General features: G+C 48.1%; 1 protein-coding gene across 7 annotated transcripts in view; it reads right to left on the reverse strand.

Annotated features, from left to right (window-relative positions):
* Positions 1 to 231: 231 nt before the first annotated feature.
* Positions 232 to 26,731, reverse strand: part of adarb1b (adenosine deaminase RNA specific B1b) — an 87,750-nt gene continuing 61,250 nt past the window's right edge. For 6 of the 7 annotated variants that reach the window (XM_035520562.1, XM_035520554.1, XM_035520567.1 and 3 more), the window contains 9 exons: positions 12,219 to 12,293; positions 7,926 to 8,851; positions 5,961 to 6,075; positions 5,615 to 5,783; positions 5,332 to 5,483; positions 4,413 to 4,581; positions 2,049 to 2,230; positions 722 to 900; positions 232 to 432 (listed from right to left, as the gene is read on the reverse strand). In XM_035520562.1, coding sequence (XP_035376455.1) covers positions 256 to 432; positions 722 to 900; positions 2,049 to 2,230; positions 4,413 to 4,581; positions 5,332 to 5,483; positions 5,615 to 5,783; positions 5,961 to 6,075; positions 7,926 to 8,851; positions 12,219 to 12,246 — 2,097 coding nt within the window. In that variant the 5' untranslated portion in view covers positions 12,247 to 12,293 and the 3' untranslated portion in view covers positions 232 to 255. Of the gene's footprint in view, positions 433 to 721; positions 901 to 1,545; positions 1,681 to 2,048; positions 2,231 to 4,412; positions 4,582 to 5,331; positions 5,484 to 5,614; positions 5,784 to 5,960; positions 6,076 to 7,925; positions 8,852 to 12,218; positions 12,294 to 26,731 lie in introns of those variants that run through there. The other variant, XR_004775387.1, reaches the window with a different exon arrangement.

The raw sequence follows: 26,731 nt of genomic DNA on the forward strand, positions 1-26,731 counted from the left end.
GGAATTATGCACTTTGGGCTCATGCTGTGAACTCCGAGACAAACATCTGTTTAAAAAGGTGGACCAGTTCTACATGCATTAAAAAAATAAAAGGGAGATTTTTGTCGTCACACGGTGTGACAGGAACTAAAGGGCTGGAATTTGGCTGGAAATAAACACAGTCAAAGACACGCCCGCACGCGCATCAAGTGAAGGATCCACTGCCGGCTGTTGTCGTGTCTTTCGGATCTTTGCTCTGTGCCTCTTGCACCCCCTTCAGGAGCTGAGAGAGAACTGGTCCTGTTCTATAGGCTTTTTCACCCAGGCCCCCAAGCCTGCTTTCTGGAAGGCCTTGATGAGCGTCTGTTTAGCAGAATGGTACTCCATCGCCGCCTGTTTGGCTTCATGGTATGAAGTGGGTTTGGGCACTTTGATCCGCAGAGTGGAACAGAGCTGTGGAGAGACATCAAAGAGGTGTTGAACTATGATGACGATGAAACCTTCTCATGCTTTCAGACTACAATAGGGGTATTAACAGTGCTACAAATGGTAAAAAATTAAGCTTTGGTCTTTTCAGTGTGGTTCCATCTACTACCCACGGACCAGTAATAAAGGCAGCTCCGACACAGAGCAGTTTACAGCTCTTTACCACTCGAGTCTTGGTTTCAATGAAGCTGTCTCCACAGGGTGGTCTTTTTAGTGTAGAGCTCAGTTTGACCCTATAATGGTATGAACAGTGTACCTTTGAGTGCAGTCGCACCCAGCGACTGTAGAGGGCGTGCTTGCACAGGCGAGAGGGGCGGCCCATGTCGTCCTTGCCCGTGGTGGCATTAATGACCTCCGGGCCCTGGTCTCCCACTGCCCAGTTCACACTGAAGTTTGGAGCTTTTCCTGGCTGCCGTGCCTCTGCATTGCTGATGCCTACACACCCACACACACACACACCCACACACACACACACCCACAAAACCCAGATCAGATGACCTGCCTTAGCGGAATTATTTATTATTTTGTAATCAAAGAGATGAAAAGATTCCCATGCATCAGTCAAAGACATTTCAAAGAGCCGCAGAATAAGTGCAAGAAGCGTTTCTGCAGGATTCGTGTCGGGCTGAAGCTGATCTTTTGAAGTCAATATTCACAGAGAGTATTACAAAAAAATAAAACCAGAATTTCCAGGCGTGTAAAAAAAAAAGAAAAAGAAAAAGAAAATCGTGCCCTGTGGTCCAACTGTCAATAACTGCAGTGGAGGAGAATCGGAGAAGCCCGAAGATGAAATATGAAGCCCACTGACACCAGCAGGACCGGAAATGTCCTTGTTCGCTCTTCAGGATCTACCTGGTTTGGACAGCCACAGTGTTGCATTTGCAACTCCCATAACACCTGTCAGTCAAAGACGTCAGTCAGAAGCTATGAAAACTGTGTCTTGCTGAAAACTGTGTCCTAAGAAACAGTACACCAGTGTGAAGGTGTTTAGTTATTCAGTAAAATGCTTGGTGACTGAGCAGGTGTTTGGTTACTGAGCAGGTGTTTGGGGATGTCTTATCACATATAAATGAGAATGACCTTAGAACAGTGTAATTAAGGTGATATCAGGTGAGAAACCAGGCAGGCATTCTCAAATGCCATGCAGTCTTTAAACAGAGGAGCCCAGGGGTGTTTAAAGACAGCTTAAAAGTAATGAAATATTGCTTAGTTTAACTGTTAATAAAAAGAAAGAAAAGTGAGTGTATGTTACACACACACACACACACACACACACACACACACACACACACACACACACACAGACAGACAGACAGACAGAGAGAGAGAGAGAGAGAGAGAGAAAGAGAGAGAGAGAGAGAGAGAGAAAACAAATGAGAGAAATGGATGGATATACTCATCATTTAAGAGTTATACATTTCAAGTTACAATAAACCAGCTTTCAAGGGCAAGCCGGGGATATCCCACTCCTATAAATCTAAAATGCCCGTTTTGTGAAGTGGTCTTGAATTCGGCCCAAGTGCCAAATGCAGTGACTGAGAGAGGAGAGGGGAGCAGTAGTGGGCTGGAGGGGTCTCCCTCACCGCTGAGCAGGGGCCGGTTGAGAGTGAACTGCTGTGGCAGGTGCTCGATGTCGGCGATGCGCTGGTACATGGCGCGGGAGAGGTGATCGGCGTGATACAGGCTACCTAGGATGATGCTCGAGAAGTAGATGGGCTCAGTAAAGTAGGTCATCAGTGAGCCTTGGATCCCTACAACGTTCCACCTGTACCCACACACACACACACACGCACGCACGCACACACGCACGCACGCACGCACGCACGCACGCAGTGAGAAACAACATCCCCTGTCTTGTATTAAAAGATGTTTCCCTTTTACCTGAAGCATTTTCTATATTGTTCCATCTAATACCCTTATGTTTCATTTCATGGGTTAACTGCTCCATGTGAGTCGCTGTGTAAAGGAGATAACCAGGTTGGAGGACACAACACAATTATGGAAAACACCACATATCACCACTCATCACATCTTATGAAACGGCAGTATTAAAATCTTCACGGGAACGTGGGAACGTTTGAAATTAAAACATGGCCTGGAGATGACGGGCAAAAAAATAAATAAAAAATATGCAAAGCAGAAAACACTCTACTCAGCAGCCTGGGGCTCGATGCTCGTCGCTCACACAGGGTATGAGAGGAACTGATTCATTAGCGTTGGCCTTCCATACCCCCTCAATCATTCCCAGCCTGGCCCAGCGTGGGGCATTCTCCTCCAGCACACAATCACAGGGGTTAATCAAGCCCAGCTCCACTCCCCCAAACACCTGCTGCACATGCCAGCCACGCACACTCGAGCTGATTGGCTGCACCGAACAGAAGGGCTCCAATCAGCCGCCTCAAACGCCGGGCCCACTCTGAGGTTTAACTCCAGCTATTGTTAGCGCGGCGACTTCATTAGTCAAGAGACGGAAGGCATGGCTGACATCAATCGCTCTACTGTTCCACGGCACTGATGGCTGACCATTAAATCAAAAGAAAGCAAAAATGCACAGTGAATTCCAGAAGAATCTGAGCTCAAGCATCACCAATGACTAAAAAGCTAGCAGAACAGTTAATAATTCAGTGAGCAGAGGGGTGGAAGACTTTATTCAGAGAGAGTTTGAAAATAACTAGAAGATGGTACACCAGGGAGCCACTTTGCTGGTTTTTCTTTAAAAGCCACTGCCACAGTCAAGCCTGGAATTTCCAAGGCTCCATGGCAAACCACCCTGCATCTGAGGTCCTGTCAGAATATAGCACATCCAGTCCATGGCTTGTGAACGGCTAGAATGGAGAAAGCACAGCTCCACGGAGCCATTCGCTCCTGGCTGGAGCTGATTGGGATGGAGAGGGAACATCTGAGTTCAATTTACATGGCCCAGCTCAGGAAGGGCATGAACATCTGACTGGTGGAACCATGAACATTTGAGAGTGCTTCAAAAACCGAGGCTATTGGTGGGGAAAAAAGTTTGGCAAGCAAAAAAAAAAAGGGTGTGTTTCAGGAAGCATACATGTCCCGAAGGATCATCCAGGGACAACCTAACAGGTGCATGACAGGGAATCCCTAACAGCCCAGACCTGAAGAGACAGATACAGAACACACATGTTCCGTTCTACTGTTTTTAATCAGTCGATGCGCTGCAGCAGTGGAAAGCAGCCGTGGGAAACCTGCTCTCACAGAAGATGTGTGACGAGTTGGCAAACAGCCCGTACTGACAGGAGGACAACAGCATCCAGGGAAGTGGTGCAAGTGATGAAAAGCCACTGGCTGACAAGCACCCGTCCTTCAAATTTTAATGGATGTCTTCCAGTAGGCCGCGGTTTCATAACGGCGCCTTGGGTCCGCGGGAGGAAAGGAAACCGTCATTACCGATGCTTGCTCTGCTCTTTATGACAGGGGGCGTAATGGGCTAAACGGGAGATAGCGCGGGAACGAGGCGAGGGGAAGAGTGACAGAGGGTGCGTGCGCGAAGGTAAACAGATAAGCGGGACCGAGGGGATCTCTCGTCAGCCGTGACGACTCCTTATCTCCCCGTTCTCAGGTGCGAGCAGCAGGGGCGGACAGGCCCCTCGGCCGCCGTCGCCAACAGCAACAAGCTCCGTCCCCACAGCCCCGTTCCCAGGGGGAGGAGCAGCCCGACTCGTGTTCCGGCATTCAACTGGTGCTCGAAATTCCGAGAAGCTCTGCAGTGCAACACGCTGGCTATAGCAGAGAGAGCTTTCTCTTGGGAAAATGAAGCCCTGACACATTTGAAACGGTTTGCTGGCAAAAAAATTAACTTTACGATTCGTGTTTAAAGTAAGGCGAGTTTAAAGTAAGCCTTTGGTGGGCTGTACAGATGACTAGCATGTGAGGGGTGAGGGGCATGCCTGCGTGAGTGCCCTCTTCCTGGCCATGTGTGCTACCTGGCGATCTTGTCACTGCAGGACATGGTGAGGAGCCGCTCTCCCTGCAGGACTCCGTCCCACGTCTGGATGGTGTTGCTGGAGCGCACTGGGATGGTGCCTTCACCCGACTCGATCTTCGTCCTCAGCTGACCCCGGGCTTTCCTGTTCGGGTGTCTGTCTCCCTGGTCTGCCCACCCAAGGTCGGGGAAGTTGGGGGGGGGGGGGGGGGGGGGGTGATACTTTATTTATTTTAAAGATCACTGGACACAGTTATGATTTAGGTGAATTCTCATTTACTGGAAGCCACGCAGGAAGTGTGCAGGAAGTAAATGCTGCTTGTCTACAGCATTACTGATGAAGCACATCAGAGCAATTGTGTGTCGCATAATAGCAAGCAGTGATTCAGGCATGACACTTGCGGAGCCGAATTAATCAGACATGGAGCGGGAAAAGAGAGACAAAGCCTGCTAATTAAATCCAATGCTGAAATTTGTTTTCAAAACGAGGACAGTTAAATGAAACTCTAATTAAATGACACTGATCGCAAGGGGAAAACATCATAAGCATAAATGAATTCAATTATTATGCTTTGATAATTCATTTCCAAACAGGGAGTTGAATAAATCATTTTAGAAAGCTGTCATCCAGCTAAAGGGAGATGAAAGGGATCAGAGAGAGGTATATTGGCTTCAACCTGTCTAATACAAAGTGACACTTTAGTCATTTTCACAATGAGTGAACACCCATGTTAGATTAGATGCAGTTTATTTGAAACCGCTCCACATAGTGTAGTGTGAACAATGCTACAAAGCCATTCAGGTTACTGAGCAATAAATCCCTTTAATTATTTAGCTCCTCTGCAGAGCATAAACAGAACTGAAGAGTTTAATGCAGTTTTAGGAATGCCGCTGTTGGTGTTGGTTGCAGGGCCCCTCACCCTCCACGCCTGCCTCGTGTGGGGAGAAGATGCGCGCATCTCCGCACGGCGACGTGCTGATGTACAGGTGAAACTGGACGTTGTCCTTCAGCTGGTAGCCTTGCTTCTCACACTGCATGAAGATGGACTTCTCATGCTCCTCTTTGTTGTTGCTAAAAAGCAAACAGAACAAAGCAATAGAGATGTTTGGTTCCCTTCGAAACGGTCGGGTTCACGGGCCGCCTGGCTTCGCAGTCCGAGCGAATCCCGTTACCCTGCCGTGCTCCCCCAGATGCCCTCTTACCTCAGGAAGTGCTCCAGCTGCGCGTAGAGGTAGCGGAGGAGCGAGCGGCGCGCAACGATCTCCGCGTGGCAGTCGTTCAGCGCCAGGCCGCGGTCGCTCATGTACTCGCCGTTAATGCACTTGGTCCCCGTGGAGACGCAGATCACCTGGGCCTCCTTCACATCAGTGCCTGTGGAGGGAATGTCAGGGCGTGGCTGAGGCCTTGAGCTAGAGCCCGGCGGCAGAGCCAAGCTAGACTAGGGCAACCCGGGGGGGTCCACGTGGGTGGGTGTTAGGATGCGAAGGCAGACGCTCGTCTAACTGAAGCGTACTTTCTAGAGCGGACGGGGGTTATACGAAGGCCTACCTGTCGTCATGACAACCCCGGCCAGCACTTTCCGCCGTGCGTGTGGGGACGTGAAGTTGTCGGTTAGCTCGCTGAACTTGTCCACCACAAGACGAGAGACGGCGTCGGCTAGAACCTGGGCAGACATACAACAGGTCAGACCCCAAACTCCGCACTCGTGTACAGGACAGGAACATTAGTCAGTCCAAAGATGATTTTTGTAAACCCAAATCTGGTATATATAGAGATTTATGTTCAACAAGGCGCATATATATACGGTAAATGGAAACCCTCAGTTTCACCCTTACTGGCCTGAGGAATATAATTTCATTTTATGCCACATGAGGCAGGTTTTTCCTCTCTTTGACAGTGTCTTTTGTCTCATATTCTATTCTCCTCTGCTAATATGGTGGAGAGTGATTACGCCAGAGAAAAGTCACTGGTTGAATGGGCACAAATTGGAGACATTAGTCCAACATCGCTTCCCCAGTGCTTCAGAACCATTAAGCAGCTGATGGTTAATGTGAGGTTGAGACGCCAGAGAACAGGGGGATGCGTTTGGCGCTGTGGAAGAAAAAGTCCTTCAAAACGGAGTCCATGCCTTCACCTCAGCCATCAGGATCACGCTTACCACAATTACAAGAGTTTCAATCTTTCCCCCACTGAGCAGCAGGGGGTACCTTCCCTCGAAGGTGCATTAACTAAATATGATTAGACCCCTAATTCACCGGCCAATTCCACACTGCCATGTCACCACAGCAGGCTGAATTAAACAAACTAATGACAGGCGGATAAGGGAGGGACAGCTACACAAAGAGGCCCGAGCGAGACTCACAGGACATATTTTAAAAGGGCGAAAAAACAAACAGCACGTTTCTGGTTGTGACAGACCACCCTTTCATAGGAGAGACCGCCGAAATCATCTGGCCATGTCTGCCTAACGGACTTCATCCTCCTGACAGCCTCCGTCCCAGAGACCTTCCCACCGCCCTAAAACAAATTTACCCACGCTCCCTGGGCTCCCAGCTCACGGAGCTGGGTGGGGTGGGGGCACGGTTCAGAGCACCGGGTTCTCTGATCAGAGCCTGTGAGGCACGCGGGCAGCCGGTAAGGTTTTGTTGGCGGAGACAGACGACAGACGACGTCCCTGACAGCGGTGCGCTCCAGCAGACAGGCAGCCTGTGGCTAAACGCTAGTACTCTGACACGGTTCGGACGGAGATGGTAATTAAGATCAGGCCGAGCTCCGTCCACGGCCTTATCTGAAAGCAGGATTAACAAAAGGCTTAGGTGAGGTGTAAATAGACGCTTTATCCAAAGAAACCCACGACTTTGCCCCATTTAGCCACCTGCCTTTTTATCGTCCATCTGCATTTTCAATTAGGCCTCGGTCTTAATGAAGATGGGTACAAAGTTATGGAAGTGTGTTTAAGAATCAATCACAAAGTCTTTGATAAAGAACTTATCTTTGACAAGTCTTCTCAAACTCAGCACCATTAATCAAAGACTACAGAGAAGTGAGAGATTGAGTCCTTATTTCGTTGGATTAGATAGCTAATCTTAAAATTCCCCAATATGTCTGTATTTTATCTAACAATCTGACCGGAGAGGTAGAAGGGGATATAATACAATTATTCAGAAGGATAGATTTAGTTCAGCAAGCAAGTGAAAAGCCAGATAAAAAGTTAAATTTAACTTAATTTACAATTTTTAAAAAATTAACCATTTTTAAATCATGTTTTCAAGCATATTTCTACCAGCCTATAAATAGGCTCTTCATGGCCATATGTCATACACCACTATGAATAAGTACTGTATCCATCAAAACAAAACTTACTCCCACGACAAAAATCCCATGAAAAAAATCCAGCTAAATCAAGCAGCCTTGTTTTAATAAATCAATAAACTCGCACTAAAGGGCACTGTGGGAGTGGGAAGGGGGTGGGGGATTGTGGGTAGGGCACTGCTCTGCTCAGAAGGCCGGTACCTGCGGCAGGTGCAGCTGCAGACCCTCTCTGGGGATAGGTTGGCGGGACGGCGTCTGGTCCAGCTGCATGTTGAAGAGGGCGGAGAGCGCAGCCTGGGCGGCCCGGGCCTTGGCCAGCTTCTTATTCCTGCCCGAGCCCTCGAAGGTCTGCAAGTCCACCGTCACAGACATGACAAAGTTCTTGGCGTGACTCTCACCGCTCTCCGACACGAACTCGTACTTCAGACCCGGCCGCAGCTCGTTCAGGATCATGACGGGGTTCTTGCCGCCCGAGGATGAGCCGAAGGCGGCGGGCGGAGACAGAGGCGTCTGCGCCAGGCTGTTGGTGCCCGCCGCCGGCACCGGGTACTCTCCCAGCAGGTTCAGGGAGCCGTTGCCGTTGGAGCCCAGGTAGAAAGGGTCCTCGGGTGGCGCGGGGGTCTCAAAGCCGTTGAAGAGCATGTCGGGGAAGTCGGCCTGGTCCGAGGTGAAGTCCGTGTTGACGGTGAGCGTGCGGCCCATGGCCAGGTGAGCCTCCGAGGCGTTGGGGAACTGCACGAAGGAGCGCAGGGCCTTCTCCGCGGCGTTCAGCTTGGCCTTCTTCTTGGTGGGGCCTGAACCCTCGAACAACTGCCCATTCACCTCCACAGTCATGACGAAGACGGGCGCGTGCACAGGCCCCGTCTGCGACTGCAGCTTGTACTGCAGGCCCGGCTTGATCTCGTTCAGCTGCATCAAGGCGTTCTTGGGCAGAACCGGCCCAGGGGTTTTCTTGCGCTTCTTGGGCCTGAACTTGGGGTGCGCGTGACCGTTATTGCCCTCCTCCAGGGGGCGCTTGCGCCCTGCTCCTCCGCTGCCATTAGGGAGCTGCTCGGGAATGCCAGCTCCCTCCTTGGAGGAGACGTTGTCCAGGTTGCGGTTTTCCTTGACGTCGGTGCTGCAGGAACCTGCGATGCCCAGAAAGAGTAACTTACAACGCCCTCGTTGCAGGATCTTGTAAATGTAAAATTTATAGATTCCTTTATCTTTCTTTGTAATTGAACATGTGATGTGTGTTCTTTTATGATGTTTGTTCAGGTAGTATGAGTTTCTTTTTCACTGATTAATCACACAAAACCTAAAAGAATTAAACAGTATCACAGCCACTTGTGTAATGAGAACTTACACAGGCAAAGTTATAAAAGATCACATCTATTAAACCACTGAACTTTAACTAGAAAAGTACATATGCATTTACAGTGTAGGCAGTGTGTTCCACAGATTACGCCACTATTAAAAATATTCTAAACATGAAACTAATGTATGTCTCTCAAACATTCCTGCCAAGTCTTCTGTGCAAGTAATGTATGTTGAGATCAGTAAAATATCAGGAACGATGTTAGTTATTGGTAGTATGTAAACTGAACATGGCCAATGAGAAGAGAGAGAGAGCGCACGAGAGAGAGAACCTGTACTTTATCAGAGGTGTGGGAGTGTGGTGTTGTGCAGAGCAGAATGTGGAACACATCATCATGTCCAATTGACAAAGCTGATGGAACTTTGGCTAAATTTTCATTTATAACATCCTGCAACAAAAGCTCGCTAGGTTACTCCTTTGGTGCTCAGAGGAGAGAGAAGATCTGGTGAAGCAGAGGAAGACAGCAGGGGAAGGGGGTGGTGTTGAGACACTATGGAAGGACTGCAGGAAGGTAGGAGCCAAGTTGTTGAAAAATAAAAGAAAAAGGAGAAAGACAAAAAGAGTACCCAAAACAGCACTATGAAAAACTCTTCCACATTGCTTCAGCAGGCACGCACGCACGCACGCACAAGCACGCCGTGCTCATCTCATCAACCTACACGAGAATCTGCAGAACGCCATGCGCTTCAGTGCGGGAAGCCAAACCTCCTCCCTTCTCAGGACGCACAGGTAGCGGACTACGTCTGCGCTGCGCATCTGTCCCGGTTTCTGTGCGCGAGCCGCTGAGACGACACTAAATCCTCAAGGTCTAATGACTGGAGAGACCGCTCTGAGCGTTTCGAACACTGAGCCGCTCCTTTACAGAAACAAGCAATGTTCACTAAGCGCAGGTATGCCAGTGCATTTTAAACCGGAGAACATGCCGAGAAGCAAGCGAGACACCTTCCCGGAGTCCTCTCTCATTCTCCCTCTCCCTCTCACGCTGACCCTCTCCACCACTCACTCTCTGACCCCAGTCATTCTTCCTGCTGCACCTCCAGTTTCTAAGACAGATCTTTTTCACTGGGAGACTCCTAATCATCAGCCCTCCATTCTGCTGGCAGAAGAGAGAGTCGCGCTGGATCTGGATCAGGCTGGATGCTGTGATGACAGACGCGCTTCTTCTTTCTCTCTCCTACTTACACATGCCATGTGTACACACGCGCGCGCGCACATATAGGTGTAGAGACAGCAGCAGAGCCCCTGTGCTCCTGGTCCATCCATGCTTTTGCTGTGGGAGCAGAACTTTATATCTACACGGGCAAAGCGTAAGGAAAGCACGGCATGCACTTTTTGTTAACATAATCAGATCTTCAGATTTTGGATTAAATTAGCCACTCTGCATGACTTGCAAATAATGACTGGATTAACATATGAAACACAGACTTCTCTTTTTATCCCCCACTTTGATAAAAAAAAAGAAAGACAGAGAGAGAGAGAGAGAGAGAGAGAGAGAGAGAGAGAGAGAGAGAGAGAGAGAGAAAGTGACTCTAAAGCAATAAAAAAAATGTGAACACAAGTATTGAACACAAATCCTATGAATCCAAAATTCAGAATTTGACAGAGTGAAACTACTACATTGTATATAGAAAATGAATCAGGAGACCATTGTGAAATGCCGGGGAATATCAACTTGCACTTATCACCAGAAGATCTAAATAAGAAACCGGTGCCTGTGCTTTGAGTTGGTAATAATGACCTTGCCACATATTGTAGGGGGCTAGCGTAAATGGTGGGACAATGGAGAGCTCAATCTCTCGTGGGTTAACGGCTCATCAGGGCTGGCCATCTAGTACCGCACGCGCTCCTATTCAAGGCACTGCAGAACATGGACGGCCACCTCACAGGTTGTGAAAGAGCGCAGTCTATACCCCGGGGCCCCGATTCAAATCTTCCCAAATATCAATTAACTGCAATTGTGCCAGGAGGACTCGTGAGAGGACCTGACTGGTGGGCGATATGGCTGGGATGTGCTCCAAGTCTGTGAGATACACGAAGGGCTGAATATTTCATTAATGGGACAATGGAGCCGTACCAACAGCCACCCCACCCCCCACCGGCCCGGCGCTATGAAGCCATTTGAAGCTGTTGTGAAGCCCTTTCCGGACGGCGCCAGCTAGATGATGAAGTGCGTTCAGGAGGAGCCTGGCACTGTCGCCGGGTGCCGTGGTGACTGCACAGTGGGAGTGCTGGATCAGAACACTGGGCAAACTGGATGAGCACACTGGGAAGTGTCTACAGGTGGAGGTGGATGACGGGGTGTGACGTACTGGATGTATAACGTGTGGGGCGTAGTATGGAGCATAAGGGTGGCTATGAGAGCCTGTTCAGGGAATTGTGCAACCAAGTCAAAAACGTGTCATGTGTTTTGGGACTCTATGGGTGTGTATAAGCGCGTGGAGGGGTGCGTTATAGGTGTCATAGTCTGTCAGGCCAGTATTTCTATGTGTATTTATGAGTTTGTGGTAAGTCAAGTATAGATGCATGTATGGGTGTGGTTTTTTGCAGTGTTTTTGGCCGGAGTGTGTAGGCCACACTTACATTGCTTCTACAGTCATTGATCACCGTAAGTTACAGGTTACAGGCTCACAATTACAGACTGTAACCACCTGATGCCATGCTAACTCTGCCATTCACCCTCTACCCCATTCATTACTGTTCATGGCCTCAATACCCCTGCTGATGGGCAGCTGTTCTCAACACAGTAGTGACATTGGCACAGTAGTGGCATGGTAGTGGGTGTTGAACCGGTAAGAGTGGGTTAATAGTGTTGGTGGAGTTTTTACATGCATCACCCAAAAATGCCCTACCAGCAGTCCTGATCAACTAGCCACTGCTGGCCAGGGCGAGCATGACCGACACAAGCTCGGCATGGACTCTACGCCCACACGTTTCTAATAAACGTTTCTAGGTGAGTGCAGGTATTATGTAATTGTAGAGGTGGGTGTATGTGTATTGGAATGTGTGTGGGAATTATGTGCATGTAGACTGTGTATAAGCGTGTGTAATTGTGCCTTTTATGTGCACGTAAGGGTGCGTAAGAGCATGTGAGAGACTGTGTCTGCGCGTGCGCATTCTTGGGGCATACAGGCACTCACTCATGTTCTCCTCCTCATCCACATCCATGGTGAAGAGCTTCTGTTGCTGGCTGGCCTGCCACACACCCGCGCCACCTGAGAGAGAGAGAGAGAGAGAGAGACACAAAGGGAGGGTGAGTGTGTGTTTGTTACAGAGAAGAAGGAAAGAGGGAGAGACAGACAAGTGATAAAGGGGAGAGGAGGAATGCTGGTAGGTGACGTTCCCAGAGGAGACAGAAACATGAAAACATATCACAGATAACAGATGTCGCATAATTGTACCATTTTATGTGCACAGGCACACACACACACACACAAACACGCAAATGGACACGGACGCGTCCACGCGGACAGAAGAGAGAAGGAGAATGCTAGAGCACCATGAACGGGCGGGCATACATGAGGAGAAGAGAGGAGAGGAATGGGCCTACATGCCTGTGCGCGCGCGTGTGTGTGTGTGTGTGTGTGTGTGTGTGTGTGTGTGTGTGTGTGTGGGAGAGGGTGCTACGTCTCCAGTAAGTATATAAATATTCATCAGTGGAAACTAATCTTGGGGAGGAGAGTGCACAGGCTGAGCCTGACAGGTGGTAATAGCAGGAGCAGTCTATTGTGACTTTAATATCCATTCGATTAGACCGCATTTTCAGCTGCCTTGCAGGAAAAAATATAGCTATTGACATCAACAGGCTTTTAGTCGCCCACGATTCCGGTTCAGCACCACCCGCGGCAAACAACAACAACATACAAAATACATAGAGGACAGTCACATTCTCAACCCTTTTCAGGAGAAGACAAAATCATGATTATTGTATGTGCATAATGCCTGTGTGTGCATGTGTGTTACCAGCTGAAATTAGGGGTTATTTGTGTGTTATGTTTGTGACGTTTTCAAGTTTCTGTGTCGTCTGGGAGTATTTTGGCATTAATGGCCATTGGCATTTCTCTGTACGTGACCAAGGCTCTCACTGATGATAAATCCTTACTGGAAAGATTCTTTTCCCCTCGTTAAACAAGGAAAGAGATAAAAATTATATTGGTTGACAGAATAATGGATTTGATGCTGTTCCCCCACCCCAATTTTTGCATCCTGGCAAGAGGAAATAATATTCCTCAGTCCTGGGGCTTTAACGGAAAATGGCCAAGCCCAATGGGAAAAAAATATCCATGTCATTTTTTATAGCTCTTGGATGTAAGAACAAGAACGATGGGATCCAGTGGACATTAAAGGCTGAACGTTAATAGCAGTCTAGCTCAGAGTCAGATCTCTGCCCTGCTGAAGGTCGAGGGCGAACTGCTGCTCCTAACAGGCCAACTAATCATGAGTCAAGGAGAGCTCAACGCTGTTGCCGAGGCTGCGAGGACGGGCGCGGGCACGTGAATGCAGGGGCCGCTCTGGAGAGCGGCGCACTTTGAGAGAGAGCTCAACCTGCAAACCCTCCGCGGCTGAAAGCGGGCGCTGGCGTCTGCGTGGGGAGCGACGCTAGGCGCGTGTTGCGGCGGGCCGTGAAGGGTGGGGTCCGAACGGCAGCGAGCGCGTCGTAGGGTGGCGTGGTGGGCCATCACAGCAGCTGTCTAACGTGGGGTCTTGTCGATGAGCGGTGGGGACGACGGGCGTGGAACAGCGTGACAAACCTCCGGTACATCAGAATGACGACAGAGCGAGTGAGAGAGTGAGAGAGCAGAAACAAAGGAGAAAACTTGGAAGTGAAACAGCCATATCATCGCAATGGAAGACTTTTCAGCAGCTGCTGACTGACATTTCTGACGGGAACTTTTAGTCCTGCGCCACGCTCTGTCGGCAGGGCCGTGTGAAGAGCTGTCGGCCTGAGTACCGAAGGGGCCGAGGCTGACCCGTGCCGCAGAGCCCAGGCTCCTGGCGCTACTCTCGCCATTCCTCATGGCCGACACGCTCTTAAGCTAAACTAAATGGCCTAATTAATCTGGCCTAATGGTGGGTGACAGCAAATATGGTACCACAATTATTACCCTATTAAAGATTAATATTCCACAGCAAAATTGAAAAAGGGTTGAGAGGGGAGGGCTGTTTCAGAATTGGGATGGTTGTTCGTCTGACTGCATGAAGTCAAACTCAAAGCCTCCCTGCTTCTCTCTGCGTCTCTCTGTCTCTCCGTTTCACTGAGCTGTAATGAAGGGGAGGGAGGCATGGTGCCGCGGCTCGCTCTGGGCCTGTCGCCTTTGATTTGGTCTCCTCAGCCGCCCTCGTTCAGCCTATGAATCCATAAGCAGCGGGATCCACTCCAATCTGCGAGCAGGAGACGAGCAGGGCAGAGGAGGGCCGCCGTGCTTTTCATCCGTGCTCACTGGCCGTGGCTCGGAACGGTAGGATGCAACCTCTGCTTCACCGTGCCCGCGTGCCCTCGGCAGATGAACGCCCTCTAGAGGTCGGGAGGGTTACTGACAACCATGAGCTCTACAGCGCCGCCCAATCTGAGTGAGTAAACATGGTCTTTAAGTGTTAGCACAGCTTTGTGGGAGTGGAACTGCTGCTCGCGTACGCACGCACACACACATGCACACACAATTCAGGTGTGGCTACAACCATCCCACGCATGTGTCAAACACATGCCCGGGCAAGCTGTCGACCATCTCAGAGGCCAGCAAACAGCAGATAACATCCCATTCCAATCTCACTGCTTACAGAAGGATTACTGGATCAGACAAAGTGGATTCTGGAATAATCTGGATGAAACAGAAATAAAGGCGAGATGGAAGAAAGACAAAGAGAAAAGCTGAGGATTATAAACGTGCTGATGTGGGAGGAGAGGGAGAGAGAGGGAGAGCAGGGGGAAAGCTCGCTGGGGAAACATGCAATGTTTGATTTGTCTTTCATCTGTCTGGGTTCTGGTGCTGGAGAGATAACAGAGCACCTAGAGGGAAGGCATGAGAGGGAGAGGCTTATTAAGCGCCCACACCAGAGTCCACAACCCAGCTGCTACACAACCGTGCTGACAACACACACCAGAGCCCACAACCCTGAAGACCAAGACAGAGAGACTGAAGAGGAGCTTCTTCCCACAGGCCATTCGGGCCCTGAATCAGGGAAACTGATAAACTGTGGGGACCACCACCACCATGTAACATAACTGTATAATTGTGTATGTATATATATATATATATATATATATATATATATATATATATATATATATATATATATATATATATTCAATTACCTTGTAACACAACAACTGTAAATATGTTATTCTACAAAATGGATCTGTACATTCTGTACATTGTGTACATATATACACACAACCATATACATTGTACATTGTGTATATAATCATAATATACATATATTGTACATACTTTGTTAATATATTTTGTACAATATATATATTTCTCTTTGCATATATATATATATATATATATATATATATATATATATATATATATATATATATATATATATATATATTTCTCTTTGCATATAGATATATATATTTCACATATATAGAATATCTATATTTCTCTATGCACCCCTGTTTTTCTTTTCCTCGGTTTGGACAGAGCACTCTCAACCATTTCACTGCATGTTATACTGTGTATGACTATGTATGTGACGAATAAACCAAACTTGAAACTTGAAATCCAGCACGCTACACAACTGTCCCAACAACACACCAGAGTCCACAACCCAGCAGACTACACAACCCATGCTTCACAACTGTCCCAACAACATACATCAGAGAGCCTGCAGCCCAGAACACTACACACACACACACACCACACTACACAAACAACCCAACAACCCACATCAGAGAGCCCACAACCCATCACACAACATGCTACACATTACATTACACACCAAAAAAAAAAAAAAAAAAGATCGGCGGTTGGGAAGAGTGGCTCAACTACAACATCCATCAACTTGAATCAAGAAAGTCAGTTACTCTGCAGATATAAATGCCTGGCTGAAGTGTTCTATTAAATATCAAAATGCATAAAACTAATTATTGAGTGAAAAATGAGACCTTAAAACAAAGACTGGGGAGGTTCTTAGCTTTTGGTAAAAGAACAAAGCAAAAGTCAAGACTGGCACGTTTGTCTAAGGCTGGCATTTTTACGGCGCTGAACCAGGTGCTCCGAGGCTGATCAAGGATACGGGCGGTGTGCCTCCGACGCTTGAGATGGCACAAGCTCTTCACCGAGGCTTTATTAAAAAAAACATCGCGTTTGAAATATTCAGGGAAACAACAGGTGACGTCAGCCTGAGGGAAAAACAAATTGCACATGTACGTGTGCATGCACACACACGCACACACAAAGAAGCACAAAGACCTGCCAGTGTCTCTTGCAACCCGGTTCTCTTATCTGACATCAATGTGCCTGAGTGTGTGTGTTTGAGAGTGCGGACTGACGTGGGTTTCCAGGAGAAACATCTGCAAGTGGCTCTTTGAGAAGAGATGGGCCAATCTTAATGCAAGAAGACAGACACGACATGTGAGCAGAACTCTCCTCAGACCGGACGTCGACGATGTGTCTGATGATGTTGAGGTTCATTTGCAGACAAACACACACACAGATCCTCACATTCTGTGTTGTGCACACACACACAGCAAAAAACAACCAAAACAGGCATGTATGCAAGAGCACGTCACCCATTTGTGTACACACAAGTGCGCAGACGCTTACAAAACACATGCAAGTGCGTACACATGCCCACAATCTAAGCTCAGAGCTTAGTCCAGGTGCTGAGAGGCCCGAGATATGATTCGTCAAGGTGCAGGCTTTGGCCAGCGCTGCCAGGCGGCTGGGGAGTCTGTAATTGCCAAAGTGGCCTGCTGTTTGAGGTGATGTGCAGATGGAAGGGTGACACAGTCGGGCCACTTTGCTCCTGACATGTGACACTGCTCCAGTATGTCTTTAGCCTAACAGCCACCCTGCTGACTCTCAGGGACCAGGGGAGGGGGGGAAGGAGAAGAAAGACCTCGCTAATGCATTCCATCACGTTTATTTGCACATTTTCAGACAACGCGGCGGTGCCTGGGCTCAGCATGTACATCTGTGAAGCTCCATATCTGCAGGCCCTCAAAGATGTTCATTACTTACACACACACACACACACACACACACACACACACACACACAGACAGACACACACACACACACACAGCACAACGGCACCTTTACTGAATCCTCTGCAAAAGGCGCAGAGCATTAACAAAGTCTTAAGCGGCTCAAAACTCCACTTTTACCAGAACCTGCAGAACAACTTCAGATTTAAGCCTTAATATGACAGACATACGCAAAAACTTCGAGGACAAAGTTAGAGAGCGGAAAGCTGTCAAAAAATCCTTACAAACTTTCTACAACAACAAAAAACCCACTATAGGAACAAGCAGTATCTTTATAAAATGGTGGCTTTACATCTTGGCTCCCAACAACATGGAGAACCTCCCTCTCCCCAGGTGGTCACTGGATGTGGAACTATGAAAAAAACAAACAAACAGAGCATCTGCCCCTGGGCCAGAGTGCACTGGATTCTCTAATAAATAACCCACACCATTATGGCCAGAACCAAGGCTACTGCACACTGCCTGTCAGGCCAAACATCGTGTTGCTGTAATAAAGTGCCCAGGCCTGTCTCGCTGGAGGTGCAGTGTCTGTCAGGGTTTGATGGAAGGCAGCGGGACTCTGCCGGGACACTACAGGGAGGCCAGGGCCCTCCAGGGACTTCGCACATTTAGACGCATTTCAGCACCAAGGACAGCGCCAACCCGACCCAGCCACAGCGAGCAACAGGAGGGGGTGTCAAGAGCACTGCGGCAAGAACTCTGTGGATCTCAGTCCTCCTACAGGCCCGTGCTGATTACTAATAGACATTTTGTGATGACTCAGCTCGTAGCTCGGCTTTGACTGGGTGCTAACGCCATTAATCCACATTCCGATCCCTTTGAGGTGGTGCGAAGGGGAGGCTGAGCAGCTGGGCTGGAGAGCCTGAGGCAGTGCCAGACTCTGCAGGAGAAGTGCTGAGCACACCCACTGCCGTTCTTATGCCATCTGAGCTGGGGCTGAGCCGGAGGTGGCGGAGGTGAGGAGCTGTCACCGCGTGGGCGGGCGGAGTGGAGGTTGATGCTTGGCTGTTCATAACCGTGCCGCAGGAGTACAAGCCTGGCCAGCAGAAAGTTAGCGCGGAGTGGACATCAAATTTTTATTTGACAGTTTTGTGTGAGCTTGCTTTTTATAGAGGAAACCATACAAAAAGGAGAGAGGCTAAAGTATCTGTTTGGATTCATGTCCACGCACATACACGTGTAAATAAATGCATGCACTCAAAAAAGTTCAGCATTGCAGACATGTACACTCACATTAAGATATATTAATAAAAATATACCCACTAGCATCTCTCTCTCTCTCTCTCTCTCTCTCTCTCTCTCTCTCTCTCTCTCTCTCTCTCACACACACACACTTTTTCCTTCTTTTATTTTCCTGCAGGTGCAGTCATAAATCACCTGCATGCATAGCTATGAAAGTCTGCTCATGGCAATAAATGACCGCTCTCTCAGAGTCCATCATGCCAAGGACAGGTGGCCAGCACACGGACACGTTAGCCATGGGAGACGGCTCACTGCACCTCCCCAGAGACCCCCCCCCCACTACACCACAACACACACAGTCCTTCACATTTGTCCGCCCCAAAAAAAATCCCATTTTGGCTGAGAAATGGCTGCTCCACTCGCTGCCTCTCCGTCGTGCTGAGCTAAGGATTTATGCTCCATTGACTTACCAGTTTCTCGACAACAAAACTCACAAGGAGACTCTGTTCTACTTTTATGGCTGTAGAGTGTGGCTGTATTTGACTGGGGAAACGTTCTTCGCCTCGCTCTAGTGCTCGGTGTAGAGCAAAAGGAGTCACCCACATCCTTCGCGTGTCTCACTTTTTTGATAAACATTCATTCATAACCTTTTCTCTTCTCAGACACACGAGGCCTTGTCTTAGTGCATGTGATGCAACAAAAGGGCAAGTCCATCATATGCCAGTAGCTCCACATGGTCTTTAGGGATTATTTTTCTCCCGAAAACACCAATCTCAGTGTGACAGATTTAGCAGGGTGGTCTAGCCTTTGGTCAAAATCTTTTACCAGTCAGAGCAACAGAAGCCCGCAAAGCAGAAACAGACAAGCAGGCAAAACGTTCGGAGGCTTTCTCGGGAAGGTCCAGGCCGAGGGGCTGGGTCTCTGCGCGACCCATGCCGTCTTCAAGGCTGAGCGCAAAACCTTGCACCCATGACTTAAGACATCACAGATTGTAATGACTCGCCAAGCTAAGATGGTTGACAACATGGTAGGACTCAACTATTCCCTCTGACACAAATTCTTGGCTGATGTCATCAGCCAACACGATTCAATTTGTGATCCATGTGTGATTCGTTGGCAAGTGTGAAGGAGCCTCCTCCGCACCCTGCACACTCAACAAACAAGTCAGGAAGCAAAAAAACAGCATTAACACATTAAAGATTAAACATTTATATACCAGTGGTTGTTTGGTTGCTGTCATTGTTTTATGTTTTGATTTTATTGCAAGATTTTTTATAAGCTTACATTCCCAAGGGTAAAGTTCATATTAATCTCTCTTTGCCAGAGTAACATGAGGTCTAACCCTCTGTTAGTCTGTTGCTCTAAAGAAACAGGCTAATGTGGGAATGAGGAGGAACCTCCGATCTGACCACCCTACAGACCACTGTGACTTTAAACACAGAAGTCTGCCTGGACCGCTGCTTCCGCACTGATGGCAGCTCTCCCGGAACGGCACTTCCATCTGCAGCTCATGTAGCCGCGCCACGAAAAACCTCCAAGGAGCGCAGCCCGGGGTCAGGCGCAGACGGGGCGGGGTGAAGGGCCTTCCTCCACCCGTCGGGAAGTGGCCGGCCCTTCGAAGGGCTTCAGAGGAAACAAGCAGTGATATAAAACCCATTTACAATTAGGCTCCTGCTTCGAAGACCAATTAGGGTGCGTCCAGTAGAGAGGTCCTTGTCCCATTACGCGTCCTGATCAGGACCTCTTCGGGACGACACGGGGAGACGCACCGGCGGAAAATGGGAGCATTAAGGAATGATGGAGTCGTTAGGGTCGGCTATTTGCCCTCCAGAGGGAAATTTACGTGAGGGGGACGTAAATGAGGCGGTCCTACCGAAGCCGGGAGCAGCGAGGTTTAGGACACGCCGCTTTCCAAACCTCAAGCTTTCAGCGTACATTCAACTAACACATTAGAAAATGGAAAATTAATATGTCTCTCTCTGTGCTCGAACATTTCCAAATCAGAGAAGACACTGCATCATACACAATGTTAAAAGCAGCCCAGGTATCATCCATCATTGTTTATATCGGGTCTGAAGCTCCTATTAGGGATTAGACTGGGTTTCTGGCCCAAAAACATCAAAGGGTCATAGCCACAATGCTACAAGGCAGAGCTGTTTAAAGTGGACAGCGTAATCGTGCTGTTTAAAAATAAATCCAGGCTGTGAGAAATAGAACCAGGCATACAGAATTAAAGATGTGGGAGTCGGGTGACGGCGACACCAGTGATGCAGGTTGCCTTGCTTCTGTTGCATGGCTGACCTATTTCATAAGGTAGGATGAGGCAACACAATGGAAATGACATTTTATTTTTCATTTGGAGTGGTTGTATATAAGAGGATAACAGACTGAGGAATGTGGCAGTTGACCCTTCGCTAAGCCCCTCCCTAGGATGGCCACCGTCCAATCCTCCGCAGCTGTAACTAGGCACAGGAGTCCTATCGAGCTTTCTAGGGAACAAGGAAAATTGCCAAAACTGTGCATATGGAATCTGCAAGTCCAACGGCCAATAGACTAAAAGTTTAGAGGTTATTTTGGCTTTTTCAAAGCCAAAAATGCAAGAGGACAGATGTCAAATATAAATTAAACATTGTGGTAGAATCAGTCACACTTTTAACAGAAAAATGAAAGAACCAATGTAACTAAATTTTAGCTTAAATAAAGTATAGCTTGTCCGGCTCTTCTGTGCAAGAACATTGTTGTTCTTGTATACTTTGTTTGCCCAGCATTTTGAATAGTCAATAGCCTGAACTTGTCCCTTGATTTAATGCCCTTTTCATTTACAATACTCTGCCAACAAATTAGACTCTGAATGTATTTCTCAAATGCATAATGACCTCTCTGTGTACTTTTCTCTGATATTTCAGAACCATTACTCCACAATTTTGCCGTTTCCTTTGGTATAACTCTCACTGCTATAACTGGATATGCCGCAGAGAGTTTGATAGGCATAGCAACAGTAACCAAGGGGTGCGTGACTTAGTGAAGTGTCAGTTCACATCTACATCCATAGCCCTGTGGTAGCCACTGGGCTGAGATGAGGGTCTCCCCTCATTAGCAGCAGGTGGAGGTCAGAGGGCAGGGAAAAGTAATCATGGGATAGGTGGGGGGCGGGGCATGTGCGGGAGTGGGAGAGCAGACAGAGACGGATGGCCCGCGCCAACTGGGCTGGCATGGGGGGGTTGCGGAAGCTGCCGGAGCACAACAGCCTGACGCAGACTGTCACAGCCACCCCTCGGAGCCCTAACGCAGATGGATAGGTGCAGCGGTCCGAACCGATTCGGGAAGAAATGAGGAGCCCCTCTTCAAAACAGAGCGCTGCTACCCACTCCTTCTTTTTCCATTTACCTCTCCGAAATGATATTTTGCCCACAGGCGATAGCCTTTCCCAGGCCAAGGGGCAGCTGCGTTTCTCATCTGCCAGAGGTCGGGAGAGCAGACAGCTAGTTTCAGGTTTCATAGCAGAGACGCTAAAGTGATGATTTAAAAAATAAAAATAAAAATCTTATGAAGAAGGGGGAAAAAAAATGCAACTAGCAGAACTCAGAGCTCAAAATCAGATTACCATGCACGCGCACTTAACCAGGCCTACCGTGCTAGCCGAGGGCATCTTTGGGAAAGAGGTGAAAGTGCGTTGCCTGTGTGTGAAGGTGCTTTGCTGCGCTGCAGTGGGGCTCCGCTCCACCCCCACCACCCGGGCCTGCCATCCCGCCACCCCTGAGGCCAACGCAATGATCCTTAATGGGCCACATGTGTGGGGGAACACCACCTGCCTGAGCTCCTAATGGAGAGGGCTCCCAGCAGACAGGGCCAGCTGTCGCTCTGCCAGATTAGAACCGATGGGCCAGGCGTTGGGGGAGATGGGTGCACGCCCTCTCACCCCCCACCGCGCGTCTTGCCAGTCTGCACCATGAATCACCTTCCTTGGTGGGGGTGGTACAGACCCTCTGTCTCCATTTTTCAATTTCTTCACTTTAACGTGTGCTAACAGATTTGAATTAGGCCGCCAACACCGTTTTCACCTCACGGTAAATTGCAGGTTTTTTAGACTTCTAATGCGTTTAGGTATTTCCTCCACATAAAAGGCGGTGACGGAACGCTTTTGGCTAAGTGGTTTGTGCTTTTGGAAGCGCTCGGCGGTGAACGGGCGGCGGGGAGGAGGCGGGAGCAGCGGCCTCCTGCTGCCCGTGCTCCGAAAGAGAGTCAGGAGAGGGCAAGCCCAGCTAATCACAGCACACAGTGGCATGTCTGCCTAATGAATGGTGTGAATGGAGGGGACCATTTAGAGGACTGAAACCAAGGCACAGGACGGCAGTTGGTGAGAGCGCCATTTGCGAACGTGTCCCAAGATGCAAATGGCCTCTTTTCAGAGTATTAAACAAAGAACCCCTGGTGGCAGGCACGTGACCCTCGCCGAACTGAGCGTAGTGCTTAGCGCGGTCTCGCTTATCTGATGGACGACGACGAGCTCTGTGGGAAACTGGCTGGAGATGACGTGCACTGCAGGTGAACATGAAGGACTAGACACTTTAGCTTGGAATATGTGAAAGAATAATTAGCATAAAACAGGCAGAGGTTTGGTGTTTTTGAAACATTTTCCGTTAATGAATAAGAGGAACAATATGTGACTTCTCCCATATGGATTGGGTTCTATCCCCATCTGGGCAAGTGCACTATGCTACACCAATAAGAGTCCCTGAGCAAAATTCCAAACACTAGATTCACCATGTCAGAACGTTGCCCTGGATAAGAGTGTCTGCCCACTGTGTAAATGTCAATAAAGTGCTTAAGGAAAAAGTGACTGAACTGATTACTAACCCTTATATAGGAAGTGCAGAAAATACACAGCCTGTTGTCTTCAAATAATACAAAGAGGGCAAAGCTCTAAATCAATGAATTTAGGAGGGAAAGTTTCATACATCGCGAAGCACGTCCGCAAAACTTTAGCATCAGGATTTGAGAAGAAAGAAGCGATCTTTCTCTGGAAAGTTCAATGCAAAGCGTCTCAAGTCTAAGTGGACATCTAAGGGGAGATATGTAGGGGGCAAGGCTGAGGGGACGTGTATAGGGCGCAGGTGTGTACGGTGATCTACGGAGGAGCAGTTAGAGAGTCGCACTGAGCCAACGGAAGAGAAGAGAACCCATCCACCTCTTTATTCATTCATATAAGAGGAGCAGCATAAGGTGTTCATCCCTTTTGTCTCAGGAGATTCTCTCACATACACACATGGTTTAGGGGCTTACAGTACAAACTCTACAGCTATATCATCCAGAAGAGAAACCAGGTGGCAATCCTCAGCCATGCCATGTGAAGTGAGCTCTCACAGTGCCAAAGAGCAGGCTTGTGCCTTGGCTGCCTGACAAATTACTACAAAGTTTTGTAATGGCATCCACGGTCTCAAGAAACGGTGCTCCTAATTAACTTGGTGAAAGGGTCTGACGTGCGAGAGTGTGTGTTTTTGTGTATATCCAAAATGTGTCTTAAATTTCTGACTTCACAGCAAGCAGGGATTGCTAGGCTCAGCACTCTGTAGCAGTCTCTCTCTCTCTCTCTCTCTCTCTCTCTCTCTCTCTCTCACCATCCCTCTCTCTGTCTGTCTGTCCCTCATCTCCTCCCTCCTTCCCTCCCATTCTCTTCACCTCAGTGCCCCCACTGCTCATAACAGATGACTATCACTGTACTTCACATTCAAGGCCAGGTCAGTTCCTCTAATATCCCTTCACTAGGGGGGAGACGCGTGTGTGTGTGTGTGTGTGTGAGTTGAATTTCACACCCTGTGGCTGGGTTATTAGCAGGTTTGAAGGTAATGTTGATAGACAGGCAGGTGTGTGCATGATCTCAAAGGTCAGAAAGCAATAAGTAGAGCAGCCAGGGAGGACTCAGCCCAACCAGGACAGAGCCTCCAACTGCCTCTCCTCCACCACAAGCACTCACCCACCCATACACACCCCGATACAGCTGCACACCCATGCTAACATAGATCCAACTACACACACAGAAGGACAAAGACAGACACATGAAGTAACCCAACAGTACCATATGCACCTCTGCCAGTCGACCTGTTTAGTGCTGTTACACAAGCCACTCACAGCTAAGTCCACAGACCACAGATAAAAACGTGCTGTCTGTCGTGCTGTCCGTCTGTTGAAGAGTGAAGGTGTGCAAGCAGACTGCAGACGTGCCGTTACCCTGAGGGCGCTTTGTTTGTGTAAGAGTTACTTACGCATAGGACACATTAGAGGCCATTCAAACTACAGTTTGCTTAATGAGGCTGAATGCAACACAATGCATCCTCCTTCAAGGGCAGATCTCGCTCTCTCTCTCATGCAGCACACACACGCACGCACGCACGCACGCACGCATGCAGGCGCGTTCTCTCTCAGGAGTGTTACACTACAACAGCCTCTGCGCCATTCAGCCTCCTTTAATGCAGCATGCTAATCAAGCCTAATTAGGAGGCTTTAATGGCACGCTCGTGTGAGCCAGCTAATTCCCTACTACAACAGAGCACAACAGCATTGTTCAGCCCACGCCCACAAGACAGCTGCAGCACCACAGCCAAGTCGTCTCAATCAACGGAGAGCGTGCAGGCATCGCTTACAGGATGGGACATGACTCTGATGACATCAGCACGACTGGCTTTGTCAAGATGCGCCGAGTGTCACTGGAGAGGATAATGGCCTGTTCAATCAACTATTAAATCAAATCAAATCATTACTAATCTTTAAGATAAGAGAACCGTTAATGGGTACGCATCTGTATTTTTCACAACAAACCCATTATACCTGTTGCACCGTGCGTCCGGGGTGAAAACGCGACCGTACTGCACGTGCTGCTTGCCATTTCTCACTGCTTAAGCCACACAGAGTACAACAAAAAGAAGCAGGTATTCTGAAAATTAATCCCTGGAAGAGACTGAAACAGATTAAGTCTGTTGTAGCAGAGCAAGCAGTGACTGCGACATCAAGGTTACTCATTAGTAACCGTGCTCATTTATTTTAGAACAAATAAATGAATAAAAAATATACTGTCACATCGTGTGACTTAAAAGCACGAAGCTAAGAGCATTTACAGTGTTGAGTTGTTCGCACTTCACAACTTTAGAAAGTGATTTGTGGGCTGCTATAGATGGTGTCGTCAGCGAGTCCTGCGAACGCTGTTAATATCCAGGCCATCTGAAACAGCTCATTTCCACTGTTCTGCTGGCTGGGCAGAAATTGGTCCTCCTATTCATTTCATATGTCATCAGCAGCCCAATGAAGAGGCTTCTAGCTCCTTGACCCCTGTCCAGGGGCAATGAGATGAGCTCCATGCACTGCTTCTCTGCTTGGAATATTCCACCCATCCGCTGTTGCGGGGGGTTTCTTTTTCACACCTTCATTTCAGCTCCGTCATAGCCGAAAAGCGAAAGTGTTTGCTTGACATTAGGAGGTTTTTAGCAGCATTTATCTATTGCTACACTGCTGTCCTACAAACAGAAAATAGGTGTGGGTGACAACAGGTGTGTAAAAACAGGTGTTTATCATACTCCAAATTGTAAACACAAATTAAGGTGGGAAAAGCACTGTATATACCAGTGTAGGTTATGACAATATGCCTAACCAATTTTATAAAGCTCTTTATTGCTAAAGTAATCTGCTTTGACAGATGTTTATCATTCTGCTAGACTAATTAGGGCTTAATCTTATATATGTGCATAGCAGATGACTTGTAAGGAATTGGTGTTGGCGATATGTAAAACTACAGCTGGTTCTTAGACAGTTCTGCTCACTGGTTAGATCTGAGCTGCATGTGGGTTCAAGGCAACACAAGGCTTTTAGCGGCATACAAGCCAATTAGTGTCACACTCCAACAGGGCCGATAATGATAATGATATCATAAAAATGATAGTTCAAATAATAACCACACACCTGAATGTTTTGACCTGAATGTTATCTATGGGAGAGGCAGAGGCCATGTACGGTGGTGTTGGATGGTTTGAAGAAAAAAAAAAAAAAAAGTTTGAAAAATATTACACTGTTACAAGACCAAGTATATTAGTAAGGGATTTATGAGTAGTCTAATGTGAAAAAGAAATGTAATGAAGAATGTAATGAAAAGTAATGAAAAGTAATGAAGTCGAGGGCCACAGATCAAGACCAAATATTATCTTGGTTAACACTGTTGCAAAAAAGCAAAAAAAATTAATGCAACAGTAATGAATACAGAACCAA

The sequence above is a fragment of the Electrophorus electricus genome, chromosome 2 (assembly GCF_013358815.1).
Source record: "Electrophorus electricus isolate fEleEle1 chromosome 2, fEleEle1.pri, whole genome shotgun sequence".
Classification (NCBI taxonomy): domain Eukaryota; kingdom Metazoa; phylum Chordata; class Actinopteri; order Gymnotiformes; family Gymnotidae; genus Electrophorus; species Electrophorus electricus.